This window comes from Bombina bombina, chromosome 3 (genome assembly GCF_027579735.1).
Source record: "Bombina bombina isolate aBomBom1 chromosome 3, aBomBom1.pri, whole genome shotgun sequence".
Taxonomy (NCBI): domain Eukaryota; kingdom Metazoa; phylum Chordata; class Amphibia; order Anura; family Bombinatoridae; genus Bombina; species Bombina bombina.
In genome coordinates, this window is record NC_069501.1 from 107,473,924 (window position 1) to 107,495,441 (window position 21,518).

At 39.0% G+C, this 21,518-nt stretch overlaps 1 protein-coding gene across 1 annotated transcript in view; it reads right to left on the reverse strand.

Annotated features, from left to right (window-relative positions):
• Positions 1–14,534: 14,534 nt before the first annotated feature.
• The window catches only part of CLIC6 (chloride intracellular channel 6), a 349,353-nt gene continuing 342,369 nt past the window's right edge, over positions 14,535–21,518 (reverse strand). Inside the window, exon 6 of the mRNA XM_053705166.1 lies at positions 14,535–15,185. Coding sequence (XP_053561141.1) covers positions 15,018–15,185 — 168 coding nt within the window. The 3' untranslated portion in view covers positions 14,535–15,017. The remainder of the gene's footprint in view (positions 15,186–21,518) is intronic.

Sequence of the window (21,518 nt, forward strand, 5' to 3'; positions counted from 1 at the left end):
AAATCCTTGGAGCAGTGGCTAATCCGAAAGGAAGCGCCACGAACTGGTAATGTTTGTCCAGGAATGCAAACCTTAGGAACCGATGATGTTCCTTGTGGATAGGAATATGTAGATACGCATCCTTTAAATCCACCGTGGTCATGAATTGACCTTCCTGGATGGAAGGAAGGATAGTTCGAATGGTTTCCATCTTGAACGATGGGACCTTGAGAAATTTGTTTAAGATCTTGAGATCTAGGATTGGTCTGAACGTTCCCTCTTTTTTGGGAACTATGAACAGATTGGAGTAGAACCCCATCCCTTGTTCTCTTAATGGAACAGGATGAATCACTCCCATTTTTAACAGGTCTTCTACACAATGTAAGAACGCCTGTCTTTTATGTGGTCTGAAGACAACTGCGACCTGTGGAACCTCCCCCTTGGGGGAAGTCCCTTGAATTCCAGAAGATAACCCTGGGAGACTATTTCTAGCGCCCAAGGATCCAGAACATCTCTTGCCCAAGCCTGAGCGAAGAGAGAGAGTCTGCCCCCCACCAGATCCGGTCCCGGATCGGGGGCCAATATTTCATGCTGTCTTGGTAGCAGTGGCAGGTTTCTTAGCCTGCTTTCCCTTGTTCCAGCCTTGCATTGGTCTCCAAGCTGGCTTGGCCTGAGAAGTATTACCCTCTTGCTTAGAGGACGTAGCACCTTGGGCTGGTCCGTTTTTACGAAAGGGACGAAAATTAGGTCTATTTTTTGCCTTGAAAGGCCGATCCTGAGGAAGGGCGTGGCCCTTACCCCCAGTGATATCAGAGATAATCTCTTTCAAGTCAGGACCAAACAGCGTTTTCCCCTTGAAAGGAATGTTTAGTAGCTTGTTCTTGGAAGACGCATCAGCCGACCAAGATTTCAACCAAAGCGCTCTGCGCGCCACAATAGCAAACCCAGAGTTCTTAGCCGCTAACTTAGCCAATTGCAAAGAGGCGTCTAGAGTGAAAGAATTAGCCAATTTGAGAGCATTGATTCTGTCCATAATCTCCTCATAAGGAGGAGAGTCACTATCGAGCACCTTAAGCAGTTCATCAAACCAGAAATATGCGGCAGTAGTGACAGGGACAATGCATGAAATGGGTTGTAGAAGGTAACCCTGCTGAACAAACATCTTTTTAAGCAAACCTTCTAATTTTTTATCCATAGGATCTTTGAAAGCACAACTATCCTCTATGGGAATAGTGGTGCGTTTGTTTAAAGTAGAAACCGCTCCCTCGACCTTGGGGACTGACTGCCATAAGTCCTTTCTGGGGTCGACCATAGGAAACAATTTTTTAAATATGGGGGGAGGGACGAAAGGAATACCGGGCCTTTCCCATTCTTTATTAACAATGTCCGCCACCCGCTTGGGTATAGGAAAAGCTTCTGGGAGCCCCGGCACCTCTAGGAACTTGTCCATTTTACATAGTTTCTCTGGGATGACTAAATTTTCACAATCATCCAGAGTGGATAATACCTCCTTAAGCAAAATGCGGAGATGTTCCAATTTAAATTTAAATGTAATCACATCAGATTCAGCCTGCTGAGAAATGTTCCCTAAATCAGTAATTTCTCCCTCAGACAAAACCTCCCTGGCCCCCTCAGATTGGGTTAGGGGCCCTTCAGAGATATTAATATCAGCGTCGTCATGCTCTTCAGTAACTAAAACAGAGCAGCCACGCTTACGCTGACAAGGGTTCATTTTGGCTAAAATGTTTTTGACAGAATTATCCATTACAGCCGTTAATTGTTGCATAGTAAGGAGTATTGGCGCGCTAGATGTACTAGGGGCCTCCTGAGTGGGCAAGACTCGTGTAGACGAAGGAGGGAATGATGCAGTACCATGCTTACTCCCCTCACTTGAGGAATCATCTTGGGCATCATTGTCATTATCACATAAATCACATTTATTTAAATGAATAGGAATTCTGGCTTCCCCACATTCAGAACACAGTCTATCTGGTAGTTCAGACATGTTAAACAGGCATAAACTTGATCAGAAAGTACAAAAAACGTTTTAAAATAAAACCGTTACTGTCACTTTAAATTTTAAACTGAACACACTTTATTACTGCAATTGCGAAAAAACATGAAGGAATTGTTCAAAATTCACCAAATTTTCACCACAGCGTCTTAAAGCCTTGAAAATATTGCACACCAATATTGGAAGCTTTAACCCTTAAAATAACGGAACCGGAGCCGTTTTAAGCTTTAAACCCCTTTACAGTCCCTGGTATCTGCTTTGCTGAGACCCAACCAAACCCAAAGGGGAATACGATACCAAATGACGCCTTCAGAAGTCTTTTATAAGTATCAGAGCTCCTCTCACATGCGACTGCATGCCATGCCTCTCAAAAACAAGTGCGCAACACCGGCGCGAAAATGAGACTCTGCCTATGCTTTGGGAAAGCCCTAAAGAATAAGGTGTCTAAAACAGTGCCTGCCGATATTATTATATCAAAATACCCAGAATAAATGATTCCTCAAGGCTAAATAAGTGTTAATATCAATCGATTTAGCCCAAAAAAAGTCTACAGTTTAAATAAGCCCTTGTGAAGCCCTTATTTACAATCGAAATAAACATGGCTTACCGGATCCCATAGGGAAAATGACAGCTTCCAGCATTACATCGTCTTGTTAGAATGTGTCATACCTCAAGCAGCAAGGGACTGCAAACTGTTCCCCCAACTGAAGTTAATTGCTCTCAACAGTCCTGTGTGGAACAGCCATGGATTTTAGTTACGGTTGCTAAAATCATTTTCCTCATACAAACAGAATTCTTCATCTCTTTTCTGTTTCTGAGTAAATAGTACGTACCAGCACTATTTGAAAATAACAAACTCTTGATTGAATAATGAAAAACTACAGTTAAACACTAAAAAATTCTAAGCCATCTCCGTGGAGATGTTGCCTGTACAACGGCAAAGAGAATGACTGGGGTAGGCGGAGCCTAGGAGGGATCATGTGACCAGCTTTGCTGGGCTCTTTGCCATTTCCTGTTGGGGAAGAGAATATCCCACAAGTAAGGATGACGCCGTGGACCGGACACACCTATGTTGGAGAAATAAATACAAAGTTGCCTGTAAAATAAATATAAATCCTAAAATAGCTACAATGTAACTATTAGTTATATTGCAGATATATTAGGGTTTATTTTACAACAAAAAGAGTGTCCACAGCACCAAATAAATGAAAAGAGGTTTATTCTGGTACAAACATTAAAACATGCAACGTTTCGGGATCCATTCCCTTAATCATGCATTTTAGGGTTTATTTTACAGGTAAGTATTTAGTTTTAAATAGGATTAATTTATTTAATTAATTTAATGATAGTGTAGTGTTAGGTGTAATTGTAACTTAGGTTAGGATTTATTTTACAGGTAAATTTGTATTTATTTTAGCTAGGTAGTTATAATAACTATTGTACCTAGTTAAAATAAATACAAAGTTGCCTGTAAAATAAATATAAATCCTAAAATAGCTACAATGTAACTATTAGTTATATTGTAGCTATATTAATAGCTAGTAGGGGGCTTAGATTAGGTGTAATTAGTTTAAAATTCTTGTAATATTTTATTATTTTTGGTAATTTAGTGTTTGTTTTTTGGTACTTTTCTGATGGATGGAAGACCTCTTCTTGCCCAGCTTGGATGAAGACTTCTGCCGGTCTGGATGTCCTCTTCTGCCCCATCGGATGAAGACTTCGGCCCGGCTGGGTGAACACGACTCAAGGTAGGGAGATCTTCAGGGGGGTAGTGTTAGGTTTATTTAAGGGGGGTTTGGGTTAGAGTAGGGGTATGTGGGTGGGGGGTTGTAATGTTGAGGGGTGGTGGGGGTTTTTTACAGGCAAAAGAGGTTTTCTTTGGGGCATGCCCCGCAAAAGCCCCTTTTAAGGGCTGGTAAGGTAATAGAGCTGTTAACTTTTGTAATTTAGTATAGGGTAGGGCATTTTTTTTATTTTGGGGGGCTTTGTTATTTTATTAGGGGGCTTAGATTAGCTGTAATTAGTTTAAAATTGCCGGTCTAGATGTCCTCTTCTGCCCCATCGGCTGAAGACTTCGGCCCGGCTTGGTGAACACGACTCAAGGTAGGAAGATCTTCAGGGGAGTAGTGTTAGCTTTATTTAAGGGGGGTTTGGGTTAGAGTAGGGGTATGTGGGTGGTGGGTTGTAATGTTGGGGGGGTGGTATTGTGTTTTTTTTTTACAGGCAAAAGAGCTGTTTTCTTTGGGGCATGCCCCGCAAAAGGCCCTTTTAAGGGCTGGTAAGGTAATAGAGCTGTTAACTTTTGTAATTTAGTATAGGGTAGGGCATTTTTTTATTTTGGGGGGCTTTGTTATTTTATTAGGGCGCTTATATTAGGTGTAATTAGTTTAAAATTCTTGTAATATTTTTTTATTTTTTGTAATTTAGTGTTTGTTTTTTTGTAATTTAGTGTTTTGTTTTGTACTTTAGTTTATTTAATTGTAAATGATTGTAGGTACTTGTAGTTAATTTATTTAATGATAGTGTAGTGTTAGGTTTAATTGTAACTTAGGTTAGTATTTATTTTACAGGTAATTTTGTAATTATTTTAACTAGGTAGCTATTAAATAGTCAATAACTATTTAATAGCTATTGTACCTAGTTAAAATAAATACAAAGTTGCCTGTAAAATAAATATTTATCCTAAGATAGCTACAATGTAACTATTAGTTATATTGTAGCTATATAAGGGTTTATTTTACAGGTAAGTATTTAGTTTTAAATAGGATTCATGTATTTAATTAATTTAATGATAGTGTAGTGTTAGGTGTAATTGTAACTTAGGTTAGGATTTATTTTACAGGTAAATTTGTATTTATTTTAGCTAGGTAGTTATTAAATAGTTATTAACTATTTAATAACTATTGTACCTAGTTAAAATAAATACAAACTTGCCTGTAAAATAAAAATAAACCCTAAGCTAGCTACAATGTAATTATTAGTTATATTGTAGCTATCTTAGGGTTTATTTTACAGGTAAGTATTTAGTTTTAAATAGGATTCATTTATTTAATTATAGTAAATTTATTTTGTTTTATTTAAATTATATTTAAGTTAGGGGGTGTTAGGGTTAGACTTAGGTTTAGGGGTTAATAACCTTATTATAGTAGCAGTGACGTTGGGGGTGGGAGATTAGGGGTTAATAATTGTAGGTAGGTGGCGGCGATGTTAGGGAGGGCAGATTAGGAGTTAATAAAATTTATTATAGTGTTTGTGAGGCGGGAGTGCGGCGGTTTAGGGGTTAATACATTTATTATAGTGGCGGCGATATCCGGTCGGCAGATTAGGGGTTAATAAGATAATGCAGGTGTCAGCGTGTTAGATTAGGGGTGTTTAGAGACTCGGGGTACATGTTAGGGTGTTAGGTGCAGACTTAGTGTTTCCCCATAGGAAACAATGGGACTGCGGTGTTAGGTTTTTTTCAGCCGAAACTGCCCCATTGTTTCATATGGGGGGAATGCCGAATTTTACCGAGCTAATTCGGATTTATTTGGAGATACGGCAGCTATTTCGGATTCATTCGGTAGATTCTGAAGTATTTTAATTCGGAAATTCGAATCGATCCGAATCTCTGAATTTACCGAATAAATCCAAAACAAATCGCACATGTCTAGCTAGCAGTCTTAAAGATAAGCTAGTTTGAAGTGAGTACATGAAGAACCCCACAACTACATGGTTAAATGCAAGAGGCAGATGGCAAGGCTGCAGCCCATGTGGGCATTGTGTGTATTGCAGGTTTACACAGAAAACCAGTAAATTTGAAACCTTAACATGTAAACAATACAACATTAAACAATGGATTACCTGTAATACTGCAGGTGTGATTTACCTCTTGCACTGTTCATGTCCCCTATACTATATTGGAAAAACTAAGCATGACTTGAAAGATCGAGTGAGGGAGCATAGGGATGACATTAAAAATAAGGAACAGGATAGTCCGGTGGCCAGACACTTTGAACAGTATCATAACTCAGATTTTACTATCATGAAAGTGACAGGAATACAACATATTAAGCAGCATCGCCGTGGGGGTGATGTAGATAATATGTTACTTAAGAGTGAGTCCCGTTGGATTTGTCGCTTAGACACACTGGCCCCAAATGGCCTTAATGAAAAAATAGACTTCTCATGCTTTCTTTAGTATTTTTCTGTTAGGGAATTGTGAATGGGTTTACTATAGTCTCTAAAAAAAAAAAAAAATGTATCTATCTAGTTAACATAACAGTACTCTCTTGCCCTTTACAATAATGTGTCAAAATGTTTCTCTGTATTTTGTGTTTGATGTGAGCCGTTCGCCATCTCCAGTTTGAAACTACCCCAAAACATTTTTTGCACAAAGTGACAGTTGGTTTTTATATAGCACGTGCAATTATATTGTGCTTTTTCATTCTGTAAATAAGTTTGCTGTAATGTAATTCAGACCATCATAACAAATTATTTAAATGAGCATCCATGCTATAAATGGAGTACAATTGCTTTACACAACCATCCGATGAAGCCCTGAAGTCAGCCCACTAAGGGGGAGGGGCGAAACGCGTCATGACTGACGTCTGAGAAGCGGCAACTTTTGAAGTGGAGTACACTTACCTGGCAGCGGTTTTGAATTACCGCACTACTGAGGAGCGTTTGCGGTTACCAGCATTAAAGTCAGCGGCCTTGTTTGGGAGTTTCGTGTCCACAATTGAAAGGAGGTGATAACCGATAAAGAGGACCACACACAGTTACCTTTCAGTGATATCGTTATACTCTCTGTGAAGCTTGCACATTGAATACAGAGGTAACAACACAGGTGTAAACAGGAACTTCTACCGCGTATGGTGGTGAGGCTGCTTTTTTTCTTGTTGTGTTGGCTGGCTCAAAATCAGTTACGCTGGAACTTTTATTATGCAACTTTCCCATGCAATACAGAGCGTGTGATTCACACTAAGTGCTCTGATGGTTCTAGACATTTGCTACTTAATGTCTAATGGTGTCTATTGTTGCTTATTATATCCTTGACCATAATGTTTATATATAGAAGAGCGCTTTTGTAATATAATTGCGCTTCTCCGTATTAAGTACTTATTCAATTTGGTGTAAGGAATTGTTCTGATAACCAGGCCTGGTATGTGTATATTACTCCTTTTTAATCACAGTTTTGGTTTAGGGGTCTAACTATGTCTTTGACATGTTGGGAACAGCATAATAAACCACTTGTTATCAAAGATATCTGAGTGCTGCCTTGTCATTCTTTTTCATAACTTCTAATTTAGTTATGACTTCTCTTTATAATGTTTTATAATAATTATTAAATATATTGTATTTTAACCCGGCCATATATTGACAGGTATAAACATAAATTTTGTTTCCCCTTAAGAATCAATGGGGCTGCATTACTGAGCTTTACTCTGCTTTTTTGCAGGTGTTAGGCTTTTTTTCAGCCGTCTCTCCCCATGGATGTCTATGGGGAAATCAGGACTCTCCAAATCTTCTGACACTTCTCTGCCACCTCCTATCGTGACGAAAGGCAAAGAATGACTGGGGTAATGAGGAAGTGGGAGAGATATTTAAGCCTTTGGCTGGGGTGTCTTTGCCTCCTCCTAGTGGCCAGGTGTTGTATTTCCCAACAGTAAGGAATGAAGCCATGGACTCTCCCTATCTTAAGAAGGAAATAACTAGTTCACACAGTGTAAACATTTTGCTCTAAGATTCCTTACAATTTATATACTAATTTATTTTTCCAAATGTATTAGATACTAATAATATGTTTTATTAATTAAAACCCTATATATATATATATACATATATATATATAAAGGCTTAGCTATTAGAAATATATTGATTGGTGGAGGAAAGGGGCAGCTCAACAAATCAAATGCAGAAGTGACAGCTATTATAGCCGGCATCTCTGCCTTCTCTGCCCTCTACAGAATCACCCCCCGGTACAGGCTCATATAGCGGCCAATTAATAAATACAAATGGCTTATGCAAGTATGCAAGAAATTCCACCCACACCTGTCCTCCCTAAATCTGCCGCCCTAGGCCTTGTTTGCCTAGGCCACGATACACCCCTGGGTATATAGCACTGATATTGTTTTCAATGGTAATATTAAAAAACTTACGTGTTTCAATATTCATATTGACTACTCATTTTATTTGTATTAAAAGTATGTTTATCCTTTTTGGAGGAGTTCAAATGTTTTAGACTAATTTTTTTATTGTGTTATTTTGATTGTGTAACATCAAAGCGGCTTTGAATGGGGGAGATTATTTTGATATATCAGTCAAATTTAATGAGTATCTTCTGATTGATCGAGAGTCTAGTGTTGATTTGTCTAGCCTGCTCTTTCTAGAGCGAGAACCAGCCTGCAGTATATAGGAAGAAAGGGTGTTTGCCATCAAATTGTTGCTAATCTGTTGTCTAAAGCTGTCCAACAAGCTTTTAAGTTCTCCAATTGAGCATATGGATGTCCCCTCCATGCCAACCACTGTAGTAGAATTTTTAGAGCTTTATTAGATGCATATGAGTAGAGCAGGTTTTATTTTCTGTAGCTGTTTACCCCATTTTATGTCAGTATGACACTGACTGCTCAGCCCAGATGACCGGGGTGGGGGGTGTTACAAGACTCATTGCAGAATCTTTTAACTGTCCAGATTAGTGCTCCAGATAAAATGTGCAGTTCAATAGTGGCATCAGGGGATTCAGTAGCTTCTCCAAGGTCTCATTCCAGGGTAACAGATGCCATTCAAATTTTCAAATAATCAGAGTATTATTTTGATTATATTAGGAGCTCCAAACTTTGCGTCCAAGCATGGCCGCCACCCGGAAATGCTGCCTTCCTGTACAATCTTCACCCCTTTACTGCCCTGCTGAAAAAAAGTCCCTAGGGGTTTTGGGCTAAAAGAAAAAAAAAAAAGGCCAAATAAAGTAAGCATGCATTGTGGATGACAATGAGAAATGCGTGTATGCTAGTGTCAGTACAGCAACCTCTTAAAGTGACACATTTTTCTAAATGTGCTAGAAAACATGTTTAAGTGCCTATGTCTGTGTATAATATTTTCAGATCATGTGAACACTATTCATGTAATAGCCAGTTAGCCCGGGAAACTGACATTTCTACCTCCCATACTTTCAAAGGACAGTAGACTGCATTCAGTAGAAGTTCTATCTGAGGAATTTCATGCACAGACATCTCCACACTGGGAGATTTCTCACCACTTGGCTGAACTCCTGTCACTCCCTTATGTCCAGAAGGCACTTTTGAGGGTGAAAATGTGTCAGTTAGAATGGTTATAGAATCTGTATCAAACGCCGAAGATACCACTTCAAAGTTTCACCTTCTTCTATGGAGGCAAAAACATACCTGAGAGTGGAAATAGAAGTGCATGGGGTGGAGCAAATCTCTGGGATGTATTGTGTTGTTGCCTCCTCATGGTGGACAGGATATATCCTGCATGCGATGAATTGTGGACCCTCGTCATCATATAAAAAAGAAGCATTTTTAATTGCTATACAGTTTGTAGTAAACAAATAAATTGTGATTAAACATTTTACACTATTGGATTTAGCATTAACCTCTTAAGGACATATGACGGAATTTTTCCATCATAAAACAATTGAGTAAACTGAAAGCTGTGTCCTTAACCCCTTAAGGACCAGCGACGTACCCTGTATGTCACTGGCCTTTTTTTGGGATTTGATTGTTTTATAGCGCGGTCTTGCCACCAGCGTTAAGACTGCTCTATTCCACAAAGCCTGCTGGAGGGAGGGCATAAATAGCATGTTCTTGCTAGACTTGTGCTATTATGTCCTGAAAAAACCCTTAACGACCAGTGACATACAGGGTACATTGTGGTCATTAAGGGGTTAAAGGGTTAACACCAGGTTTAGAAATGGTTTTGTATAACCTCATTTTTGTAGAAAATGAATAGAGATAAAGGGGCCGATTTATCAAAGGCCGAATGGCCCGATGCCAGTTTCCGCGCAAGCCTTCAGGCTCGCCGGAAACAGCAGTTATGAAGCAGCGGTCTTAAGACCGCTGCTCCTTAACTGGTCCGCTGCCTCTGGGGCTGTGGACATCAATCACCTGCAATGTAAAGTAGCCCTATATTTTATCAGTACAATACATAACAAGAGGATCAGAACACAAAGATATATTGTTGCTTTGTAGCTCTGCAAAACTACTGTCTCATGACAAGTTAAGCAGCTCATTACCTTAATTATGGGATACCACTCTGGTAATGAAACCATATCTGTTCATTTTTTAAGTGACATATATATACAGGTGGCCCTTGGTTTACGCCAGTTCAATTTGCGCCGTTTCAGAATAACAACCTTTTTTTTAGTCATGGGACTGCTATTGAAATGCATTAAAATCAGTGCACTATTTAAAATAGCCAGTAGGTGGAGCTGTCCGCTTGTGTTTCAGCAAAGTTAAAGGGACAGTCTAGTCCAAAATATCATGATTCAGATAGAGCATGTAATTTTAAACAATTTTCCAATTTACTTTTATCACCAATTTTGCTTTGTTCTCTTGGTATGCTTAATTGAAAACTTAACCTAGGAGGTTCATATGCTAATTTCTTAGACCTTGAAGGCCACCTCTTTTCAGAATGCATTTTAACAGTTTTTCACCACTAGAGGGTGTTAGTTCATGTGTTTCATATAGATAACACTGTGCTCTTGCACGTGAGGTTATCTGGGAGCAGGAACTGATTGGCTAAACTGCAAGTTTGTCAAAAGAACTGAAATAAAGGGGCAGTTTGCAGAGACTTGGATACAAGATAATCACAGAGGTTAAAAGTATATTAATATAACTGTGTTGGTTATGCAAAACTGGGGAATGGGTAATAAAGGGATTATCTATCTTTTAAAACAATAACAATTCTATGGTAGACTGTCCCTTTAAGCTAGTTTAACAAATAGCCTGAAATTGATCTGTGTACACATATCAGACAAGACCTATCGAGCAAGATCTTGCAGCCACTTCCCTATTATCTGCCTGTCCAGCTGCTTGAGCTGAGGGTGCCTAACTGCCTATTAATCACTGCAGATTGAAATGCATAGAATAGGTGCAGAACCAATATTATCTAACATGCTAACAATGCAGAGAACTGATTGCAGAAAAATGCAAGTAAAAAAACTTTTTGTTCATTAAACTTAGTTTGATGATGATGCAATCTGTTGTGTAATTATTTTATTAGGTGATGTTTAGCAAATGTTTTTGTTCATTAAACTTAGTTTGATGATGATACAATCTATATTATTAGGTTTATAATGTTGTTTAGCATTTAAAGTCTACATTTCAAACCTTTAAAAATAATGTATTAGGTGTTACTTATGACAATTTTGAGAGGGGCCTGGAACCTAATTCCTCACTTCCCATTGACTTACATTATAAACTGGGTTTCAATTTACAACAGTTTCGATTTACAACCATTCCTCCTGGAACCTAACCCCGGCGTAAACTGAGGGCTACCTGTATATATCTATATATAGTTTGGCTTGTGTGTATATGTAATGTTTATTTTGTCATTGCTAATCAACATTTCTTGTCTTGTAGTGGTTTTTGGACTTGTTTTTAATGGTGATTTGTTAAGATACACTGTAGGTACAAGCTATATGTGTTGTTTCACATTTAATCTTTCTTTCTTTAATACCAATCAAAAACCAACAATGTAACAAATTAAAACAAGACATCACTTTAACTTTCAAATTTAAATATTTAATAATACATTTTTAAGGCATGTGGAAAGTAAATAACTTTCTGAAGACATCCACACATAACACTGGTGATTGTAAACAGCAATATTTCATCTAAACTGGACCCTTATCGGGTCATGGCCTGCAACAACTTGCAAAGAAAATATAACACATTATTCTTGATCTGAAATATAAACATGTATAAAGGTAAAAACTATGCAACAGAGGGAAGAATATCACATTAAATACTGTAAATTACTTGCACGGTAACTGAGAAGATGTTGAAAAGCACACAGTGTTTGTTGAGTGACAAGCAAACAGTTTCTAAATACCCCAAAAGAGCATTTGTGCCCATACAGTATCACAGAAAGAACTTCTGATGCCAGAACTGAAATGAAATGATTACAGTGGTAGGTCTATAACCACTTTCAAATAACATGGTCCATAACATTTTGTATTTTATTGGTAAATTCTACTTTTTGGTACCTACTCAGTTGGGGCATTTTTAATAATGTGCTAAACACATGCAAAACCCCCCCACTAATTGTTTTTTTATACTAAAATATCTATACTACTAACTACTTAAATAGTTTAATCTATTTTCATTGTTCAAGCTAATAAGTATTTATTTCTATGGGACCGTAATCTGACTTTTTCAGAAAGTGATTTTTCTTTTACTAATCCAACCCATAGATGTAATTGATCTTTATAACTGTTTAATAGTCTAACTCAAAATATAATTCTAACTACTCGCAATTATGGGTTGTACATGTACTGAAATGTCTGTGGGGTGTGTGGTGTGGAATCTGATTGGCTGCAATTTCCCCACCCCCCAAAAAAAATACAAAATAAATAAATCACAGTTTATATTATGGTTCTCCATGTACTAAGCAGCAGATCCTGCTTTGGAGCTCTAGCGGTACAGACTTGATCATGTGATCCTGTTTACCACAAGTGGCAAAGTAGCTGTCATACGACTGCTGCTTTGTATCCTCTCCCGCACGTCTAAGGGTGCAGATTTAAATCACATGCAATGGAAAATAAGGCAGGGCATTGGGAAACAAGTTGGAACCTTCTCTGTTCTTTAGTTTATGGGGCCCTCTGACTTATGGGTCATGCATGTGCTGCAATGTCTATATGGTGGCTGTTGTGGAATCCGATTGTGTTCAATGAAAATAACAGTTTCTATTAAGAAGCAGCTAGGAGGAGAGGTAAATAAAAAGTACCATACAATTAGAATCATTAATGTTTATAATGATCTATCACATCCATATATTGGATTAGTAAAAACAGCTTTATGAAAAATTCAACGTTCACTGTCCCTTTAAGAAAATAGATTCTGAATATATAAAGAAACATATCATAAAATATTCTGCTTTGTTATGTATGGATTAAAGTAAAGTTGTTTACATTGGAAACATAGCATACTATTATCATTATTACAGTGACAGAGCACTTCCAAATTAAATAAGCCACAAAATAATCTGTAACAAAAAAAAAATCCCACTTATTGACTTATGTGCACTAATTGGTTTTCATATATAGCTTGTGTTTATTATATTTGCTCAGCACTGGAAACACAATTAGTTCTAATAGAATGCACCACACAAGACCCCCTTACAAGGGCCCCAGTTGGTCATTTTTATAGTAATGCAAAGGTTTTAAAGTTTGTATAATGCAGTTAAATGGGGATACTTTAAATACTGTTTTTGGCATTAAAAAACAGGTACTCTGGAGTTTGTGAACCTGAGTGGCATCATATAGCAGAGAAGTCTACTATAACCTACTTATTCAGCTTCACAACTATGTGAACCTAAGCACAGAGAAATATACAGAGTACATGGCTTATAACAATGATACATTTATGTTTCTTTCTAAACAAAGTGAAAATAAATGTGTTAACAGAGCTGTAAGTCTGTGGAGACACGCCAGTTTAGCAGATAAAAGTGCATTTCTATACTGCAAACCATATGTTGAAAGAAGTTATTATATTTAACATCTAAGTGCAACATTGCATTTATCTTTCTCTGGCCGGCAAAGGATCTATAATACACTACCTGAAATTGTATGATAAAAATGTTCTGTGTCTCTTTAGGGTTAATATAAGACTCAACAATATTGAGTTACCTTTTGTTAACTAGATGTATTGTAACCCTCTGTGGCAACCAAAGGGTTTCAATATGCCGATTTAAATGCACGATGTGGGCGTTCTTGGTTTCTATAGGTTTATATATAAGTCAGAATTTCCCACTGACCTATTGCTAATTAGGCACCTGTAAAGCCTGGGTGTTAAAGACTACAGCGGAGTATTTCAAAACGAATGTGATAATATAATTCATTGCATAAAATTATAATATTAATATTGCTAAAACTATTAGGCTACTTATTATATTTTGGGGAAAAATACAGAGAGAGATACCACAAAATGTATTATCTGTACTGACATGCTCAGATAGGCATATTAAATATAAACCTACAAAAAACTGAAACAACACTGTGGGGCATTTTACATGTTTCCTGGTTTAGCGAAACCCAATTAACAGTTTTTAAAAAAAAATGGGAAATGGTATAAAACGATGTTCAGGCTCCAATTCTGCCCACCATTTAACTGTTATCTACACAAATAAAAAATACAACAAATAAAATTGACATTGTTGTGAAATAATTTTGCATAGGAAATCTAGCACACTTAAAAGACTAGGTTAAATATGCAAATGTATCAATCCATTCCCACTTGTATGCATTTTGTTTCTTTATAATTGATCCCAAAAAAATATGTCTAGAGGTTGAATGATAAAACATAGTTTTAATTTGCTTGTATGTTTATGTGCTTTTTAAGAATTAATTATTTGCTGTAAAGTTTTGCCAGCTGTCAGAATTTTCCAATGTTGGTGGAATAAAGTACTTTTTTTAAGTGCTGCCAGCACAGGCACAGCTAACAGATTTATACGATATAAGCTCAGTATAACTGGACAATTTCAGCATTTTCTATTATTTTTACCCCCTAACTATACATAAAAAGTGATTATGTTTGCTTTTCCAAAACCATTAGTCCCACATAAACACATTGACATGGACTAAAAGTTTGATTCAAGCTTATGAAAGTAATGTTTTCCACATCATCTTCCAAAACCAAACAAAAAAAATACAATTAACAACAATAATGCATTAATGAATAAAACAGAACTGAAAATTAGGATATTGTTCCTGCATTTCTGATTTATACAGGTATCTTCATTTTACTCATTGGTGAAATAATTTATTTTCTGTTTTGCTCCGGTTCCAAAATTGGGATGCAGATAATTATGACACTGTTTTTTGTTTTGCAACACCATAATATGCTAACTCAATCTCAGAATCTGCTGGGCAAGTGTTGGTGAATTCATCTCTGGCATACGCGTTGTTCAGATATCTCCATATTCCAGTCATTTCTGCAGGAATCTCAAAATTTCTGAATTTTTTGGCTACAACCTTGATAAGGGAATAGAAAAACAAAACATTGAAAAAAGAAAACTGATCTCAGAAAAACAGAATTTATGCTTACCTGATAAATTTCTTTCTCTTACGGTGTATTCAGTCCACGGATTCATCCTTACTTGTGGGATATTCTCAATCCCTACAGGAAGTGGCAAAGAGAGCACACAGCAAAGCTGTCCATATAGCTCCCCTCAGGCTCCGCCCCCCCAGTCATTCGACCGACGGTTAGGAGAAAAAGGAGAACCATAGGGTGCAGTGGTGACTGTAGTTATAAAATTTTAACCTGACTTTAATGTCAGGGCGGGCCGTGGACTGAATACACCGTAAGAGAAAGAAATTTATCAGGTAAGCATAAATTCTGTTTTCTCTTACTTGGTGTATTCAGTCCACGGATTCATCCTTACTTGTGGGATACCAATACCAAAGCAATAGGACACGGATGAAGGGAGGGAACAAGTCAGGTCACCTAAACGGAAGGCACCACTGCTTGCAAAACCTTTCTCCCAAAAATAGCCGCCGAAGAAGCAAAAGTATCGAATTTGTAAAATTTGGCAAATGTATGCAGTGAAGACCAAGTCGCTGCCTTACAAATCTGTTCAACAGAAGCCTCATTCTTAAAAGCCCATGTGGAAGCCACAGCTCTGGTAGAATGAGCTGTGATTCGTTCAGGAGGCTGCTGTCCAGCAGTCTCATAAGCCAATCGGATGATGCTTTTCAGCCAAAAGGAAAGAGAGGTAGCAGTCGCTTTCTGACCTCTCCTCTTACCAGAATAGACAACAAACAAGGATGATGTTTGTCTGAAATCTTTAGTTGCTTTTAAATAGAATTTTAAAGCACGAACCACGTCAAGATTGTGTAAAAGTCGTTCCTTTCTAGAAACTGGATTAGGACACAGAGAAGGAACAATAATTTCCTGGTTAATATTCTTATTAAAAACCACTTTTGGAAGAAAACCAGGTTTGGTACGCAAAACAACCTTATCTGCATGGAACACCAGATAGGGTGAATCACACTGCAAAGCAGACAATTCAGAGACTCTTCGAGCAGAAGAAATGGCTACTAAAAACAAAACTTTCCAAGATAATAACTTAATATCTATGGAATGTAAAGGTTCAAACGTAACCCCTTGAAGAACTGAAAGAACCAAATTTAGACTCCAAGGAGGAGCCACAGGCTTGTAAACAGGCTTGATTCTAACAAGGGCCTGTGCAAACACCTGAACGTCTGGTACAGCTGCCAGGCGCTTATGTAATAGAATAGACAGAGCAGATATCTGTCCCTTTAAGGAACTAGCTGACAGACCTTTCTCCAATCCTTCTTGGAGAAAAGCCAGTATCCTTGGAATCCTAACCTTACTCCACGAGTAACCCTTGGATTCACACCAACTAAGATATTTCCGCCATATCTTATGGTAAATTTTCCTTGTGACAAGCTTTCTGGCCTGTATCAAAGTGTCTATAACTGATTCAGAGAAACCACGCTTAGCTAGGATTAAGCGTTCAATCTCCAAGCAGTCAGTTGCAGAGGAACTAGATTTGGATGCTTGAAAGGACCTTAGAAGATCCTGCCTCGATGGCAGTTTCCATGGTGGGACCGATGACATGTCCACTAGGTCTGCATACCAAGTCCTGCGTGGCCACGCAGGCGCTATCAGGATTACCGAAGCCTTCTCCTGCTTGATTCTGACTATTAGCCGAGGGAGAAGAGGAAACGGTGGAAAGACATAAGCTAGACTGAATGACCAAGGCGCTATTAAAGCATCTATCAATGCCGCCTTGGGATCCCTGGATCTGGATCCGTAAAGGGGAAGTTTGGTGTTCTGACGGGACGCCATCAGATCCAATTCTGGAATACCCCATAGCTGGGTCAGCTGAACAAAAATCTCCGGGTGGAGTTCCCACTCCCCCGGATGAAAAGTCTGACGACTTAGAAAATCCGCCTCCCAGTTGTCTACCCCTGGGATGTGAATTGCAGATAGATGGCAGGAGTGATCCTCCGCCCATTTGATGATCCTGGATACCTCCTTCATCGCTAGGGAACTCTTTGTTCCTCCCTGATGATTGATGTACGCTACAGTTGTGATGTTGTCCAACTGAAATCTGAGGAATTTGGCCTCCGCTAATTGAGGCCATGCTTGGAGCGTGTTGAATATCGCTCTCAGCTCCAAAATGTTTATTGGGAGAAGAGATTCTTCCCGAGACCATGTACCCTGAGCCTTTAGGGAGTTCCAGACCGCACCCCAGCCTAACAGACTGGCGTCGGTCGTGACAATGATCCACTCCGGTCTGCGGAAACTCATTCCCTGAGACAGGTGAACTTGAGACAACCACCAGAGAAGAGAGTCTCTGGTTTTCTGGTCCATTTGTATTTGAGGAGATAAATCTGCGTAATCCCCATTCCACTGCTTGAGCATGCACAGTTGCAGTGGTCTGAGATGAATTTGGGCAAAAGGGACTACGTCCATTGCCGCCACCATTAAACCAATTACCTCCATGCACTGAGCCACAGAAGGCTGAGGAATGGAATGAAGAGCTCGGCAGGTGTTCAACAGTTTGGACTTCCTGACCTCTGTCAGAAAATTTTTAATTTCTACAGAGTCTATTAGTGTTCCCAGGAAGGGAACCCTTGTAAGCGGGGACAGAGAACTTTTTTCTACGCTCACTTTCCACCTGTGAGACCTTAGAAAGGCCAGAACAATGTCCGTATGAGCCTTGGCTCTGTGGAAAGACGATGCCTGTATTAATATGTCGTCTAGGTAAGGTGCTACTGCAATGCCCCGCGGTCTTAACACCGCCAGAAGGGACCCTAGCACATTTGTGAAAATTCTGGGAGCGGTGGCCAACCCGAAAGGAAGGGCCACGAACTGGTAATGTTTGTCCAGAAAGGCGAACCTTAGGAACTGATGGTGATCTTTGTGGATAGGAATATGTAGGTACGCATCCTTTAGATCCACGGTAGTCATATATTGACCTTCCTGGATCATCGGCAAGATTGTCCGAATGGTTTCCATCTTGAAAGACGGAACTCTGAGGAATTTGTTTAAAATCTTTAGATCCAGGATTGGCCTGAAAGTTCCCTCCTTTTTGGGAACTACGAACAGGTTTGAGTAAAAGCCCAGTCCTTGTTCTGCAATTGGAACTGGGTGTATTACTCCCATTCTTAGGAGATCTTCTACACAGCGTAAGAACGCCTGTTTCTTTGTTTGGTCTGAAGACAAACGAGAACTGTGGAACCTTCCCCTTGGGGGAGAATCCTTGAATTCTAGAAGGTACCCCTGAGCAACTATTTCTAATGCCCAGGGATCCGGAACGTCTCTTGCCCAAGCCTGAGCAAAGAGAGAAAGTCTGCCCCCTACTAGATCCGGTCCCGGATCGGGGGCTACCCCTTCATGCTGTCTTGGTAGCAGGAGCAGGCTTCGTGGCCTGTTTACCCTTAATCAAGCCCTGCAGAGGTTTCCAGGTTGCTTTGGGCTGGGAAGTGTTATCTTGCTTTGCGACAGCAGAGGTTGCAGCTGGTCCGCTCCTGAAGTTGCGAAAGGAGCGAAAATAAGCCTTGTTTTTTAAACGGCCTATCTTGTGGAAGGGCATGACCCTTGCCCCCAGTGATATCTGAAATAATTTCTTTCAGCTCTGGGCCGAAAAGAGTCTTCCCCTTGAAGGGAATATTTAACAGTTTTGTTTTGGACGACACATCCGCCGACCATGATTTGAGCCAAAGCGCTCTTCGCGCCATGATGGCAAAACCTGAGTTTTTCGCCGCTAGTTTAGCTAACTGGAAAGCGGCATCAGTGATAAAAGAATTAGCCAGCTTTAGAGCATGAATTCTATCCATGACCTCATCGTATGAAGTCTCCCTCTGGAGCGACTCCTCCAGGGCCTCGAACCAAAAAGCTGCTGCAGTAGTTACAGGAATTATGCAGGCAATTGGTTGAAGTAGAAAACCTTGCTGAACAAAAATTTTCTTCAGCAATCCTTCCAATTTTTTATCCATAGGATCTTTGAAAGCACAACTGTCCTCTATTGGTATAGTTGTACGCTTAGCAAGTGTTGAAACTGCCCCCTCCACCTTAGGGACCGTCTGCCACTCGTCCCGCCTGGGGTCATTTATGGGGAACATTTTCTTAAAGATAGGGGTGGGAACAAAGGGTACACCTGGTCTCTCCCACTCCCTAGTCACAATATCCGCCACCCTCTTTGGGATCGGAAATGCCTCAGTGTATACTGGGACCTCTAAAAACCTGTCCATCTTACACAATTTTTCTGGGACCACCATGGGGTCACAATCATCCAGCGTAGCTAAAACCTCCTTAAGCAGTACGCGGAGGCCCAGAGGCAGAACTTTTTTCACTTTCTGCGATGAGATTTTTTGTAGTGAAAATTTTTCTGCAGGTCATTTTAAATGAAATTCAGTTTTAACATGCATTTATTTAGAACAAAATAAACAACTAAAACATTTCTTTAAAACATGGTAAACTTTCACATGTAGCATCACAAATTGTTCATACCTGAAGAGGCTAAGAAATCAGCCTATTAGTCTACCTAGGTTTAGCAAAGAATACCAACAGAACAAAACAAAATTTGATGACAAAAGTAAATTGGAAAGTTGTTTAAAATTTTCATGCCTTATCTGAATTAATGACAGTTTAATTTTGACTTTACTGTTCCTTTAAGACACTTAAATCCACTTTTATGATCAAATATACTTTGTTCTTTTTACATCCTTTGCTGAAAATCATGCACATATTTTCAGCAGAAATGCACTTCTCTGGGATAGCAGGGGACTGGTGGCTACACACGCTGTCTCTTGCCATTGGCTCACCAGTGCAGTGCATTGCTGTTGACTTAAACCCAGCTGCAGTGTTTTATTTTTAGAATATACATGGCAAGTGATACGTATGGAGTGTGTATAAGCAAAATATGTGTGTATATATATATATATATATATATATATATATAGTTTGTTTGGACAATAAAAGACAATTACAATATATCAAGAAAATTTTTTAAAGGGACATTATAGTCGTTTTTCATCTTGCAACATTCTCATTGTGCATCTAAAGTTATCTTTTTTCTCAATATGCATCTGTTACATATTTTTTAGGCATTTTGAGATATTTTAATTATAAAAATATATATAAGTTCCACTGCGCACGAAAATTTAAGTTGTAGAGCTGGAGCTCCAGTAATTCACCGAGTCCACAACCGACCTGTATTTCTGATCGTATGCACATCAGTGAATCTGCAGCTTCATCCTCTATGTCTGAAGACGCGCAGGCAGCAGAGTTAGCTGTCACTCAATGCATTATGCCGCCCCTTTATGCCAATTAACAGATCAGTGTCAGTGATTGCTATAGCAACATAGATCATAAAGTAAATTCCTACAGCACCCATCTTCTAGTATATAGATGGTTATACTCTGTGTTTTATGGGTCTGACATCCACTTGACCCCCATTGCAAAGTTTAGGCTTTCAGAGTTCCGATCACTCACAACAAAAAGAAAACACTGCGTCTGCGTCTCCTTACTGAGTCACAGTAGTCAGCTATAAATCACTGTAGTTGTGAGTGATCGGAACTCTGAAAGCCTCCTCTCAGAGCAGATAACAATCTGTATAGAAGGAGCATAAAAAAGTGTGCTGGAATTGCAATATAACAGGGCAGAGCTGATATGCAGTTTGCTGTACAATATCAGTTTCTCTGCTAGCTGTCAGTCAGTGTTGCAGTAGGAAGCCTGTCAGTACCCTCCTGTGAGCAATAACACGTAATAAAGCTTGAGAATAGCCCCTGCCACCACAGTAATTGTATATTCTACCCCAGAACAAACAGACTCTCAATAACAGGGACTCTCTGCCGTTGAGAATTTCATGCAGTAACAGGCATATGTAAGGCTATTTTAAAGCTATATATTATTGTGATTGCCTAGTGATTTCTCTGATGAAACTAATCGAAAGTGCTCATAGAGCAGGCAAATACCATTTACAATTAACTTACCGGTGAAAGTGAAAGCTGCCCATTTATTTAATACTGAACTTGAACCGTGGACATAGCTACTTCCCTTCCTAATTACGATGTCAGAAAGAGCTGTGATGTTACAGGGATGAAAGGGAGGCACGGTGCACATAGACTTTTTTGCAAACATAACGGCTGCAGCGCGGTGATATTAAAATAATGGATTAGTGGCCACCACCTCCTCCTGCAAGATTATTGGCAAGACAGGGATCCAGAGAAGGAATAATATTTGGGGGGCACATGGCAGACTGACTGGTAAAATGCAATGCTAGTCTGGTCAAACAGTGCACTGGTAGTAAGCTTATAGCACAGACTAGTAAC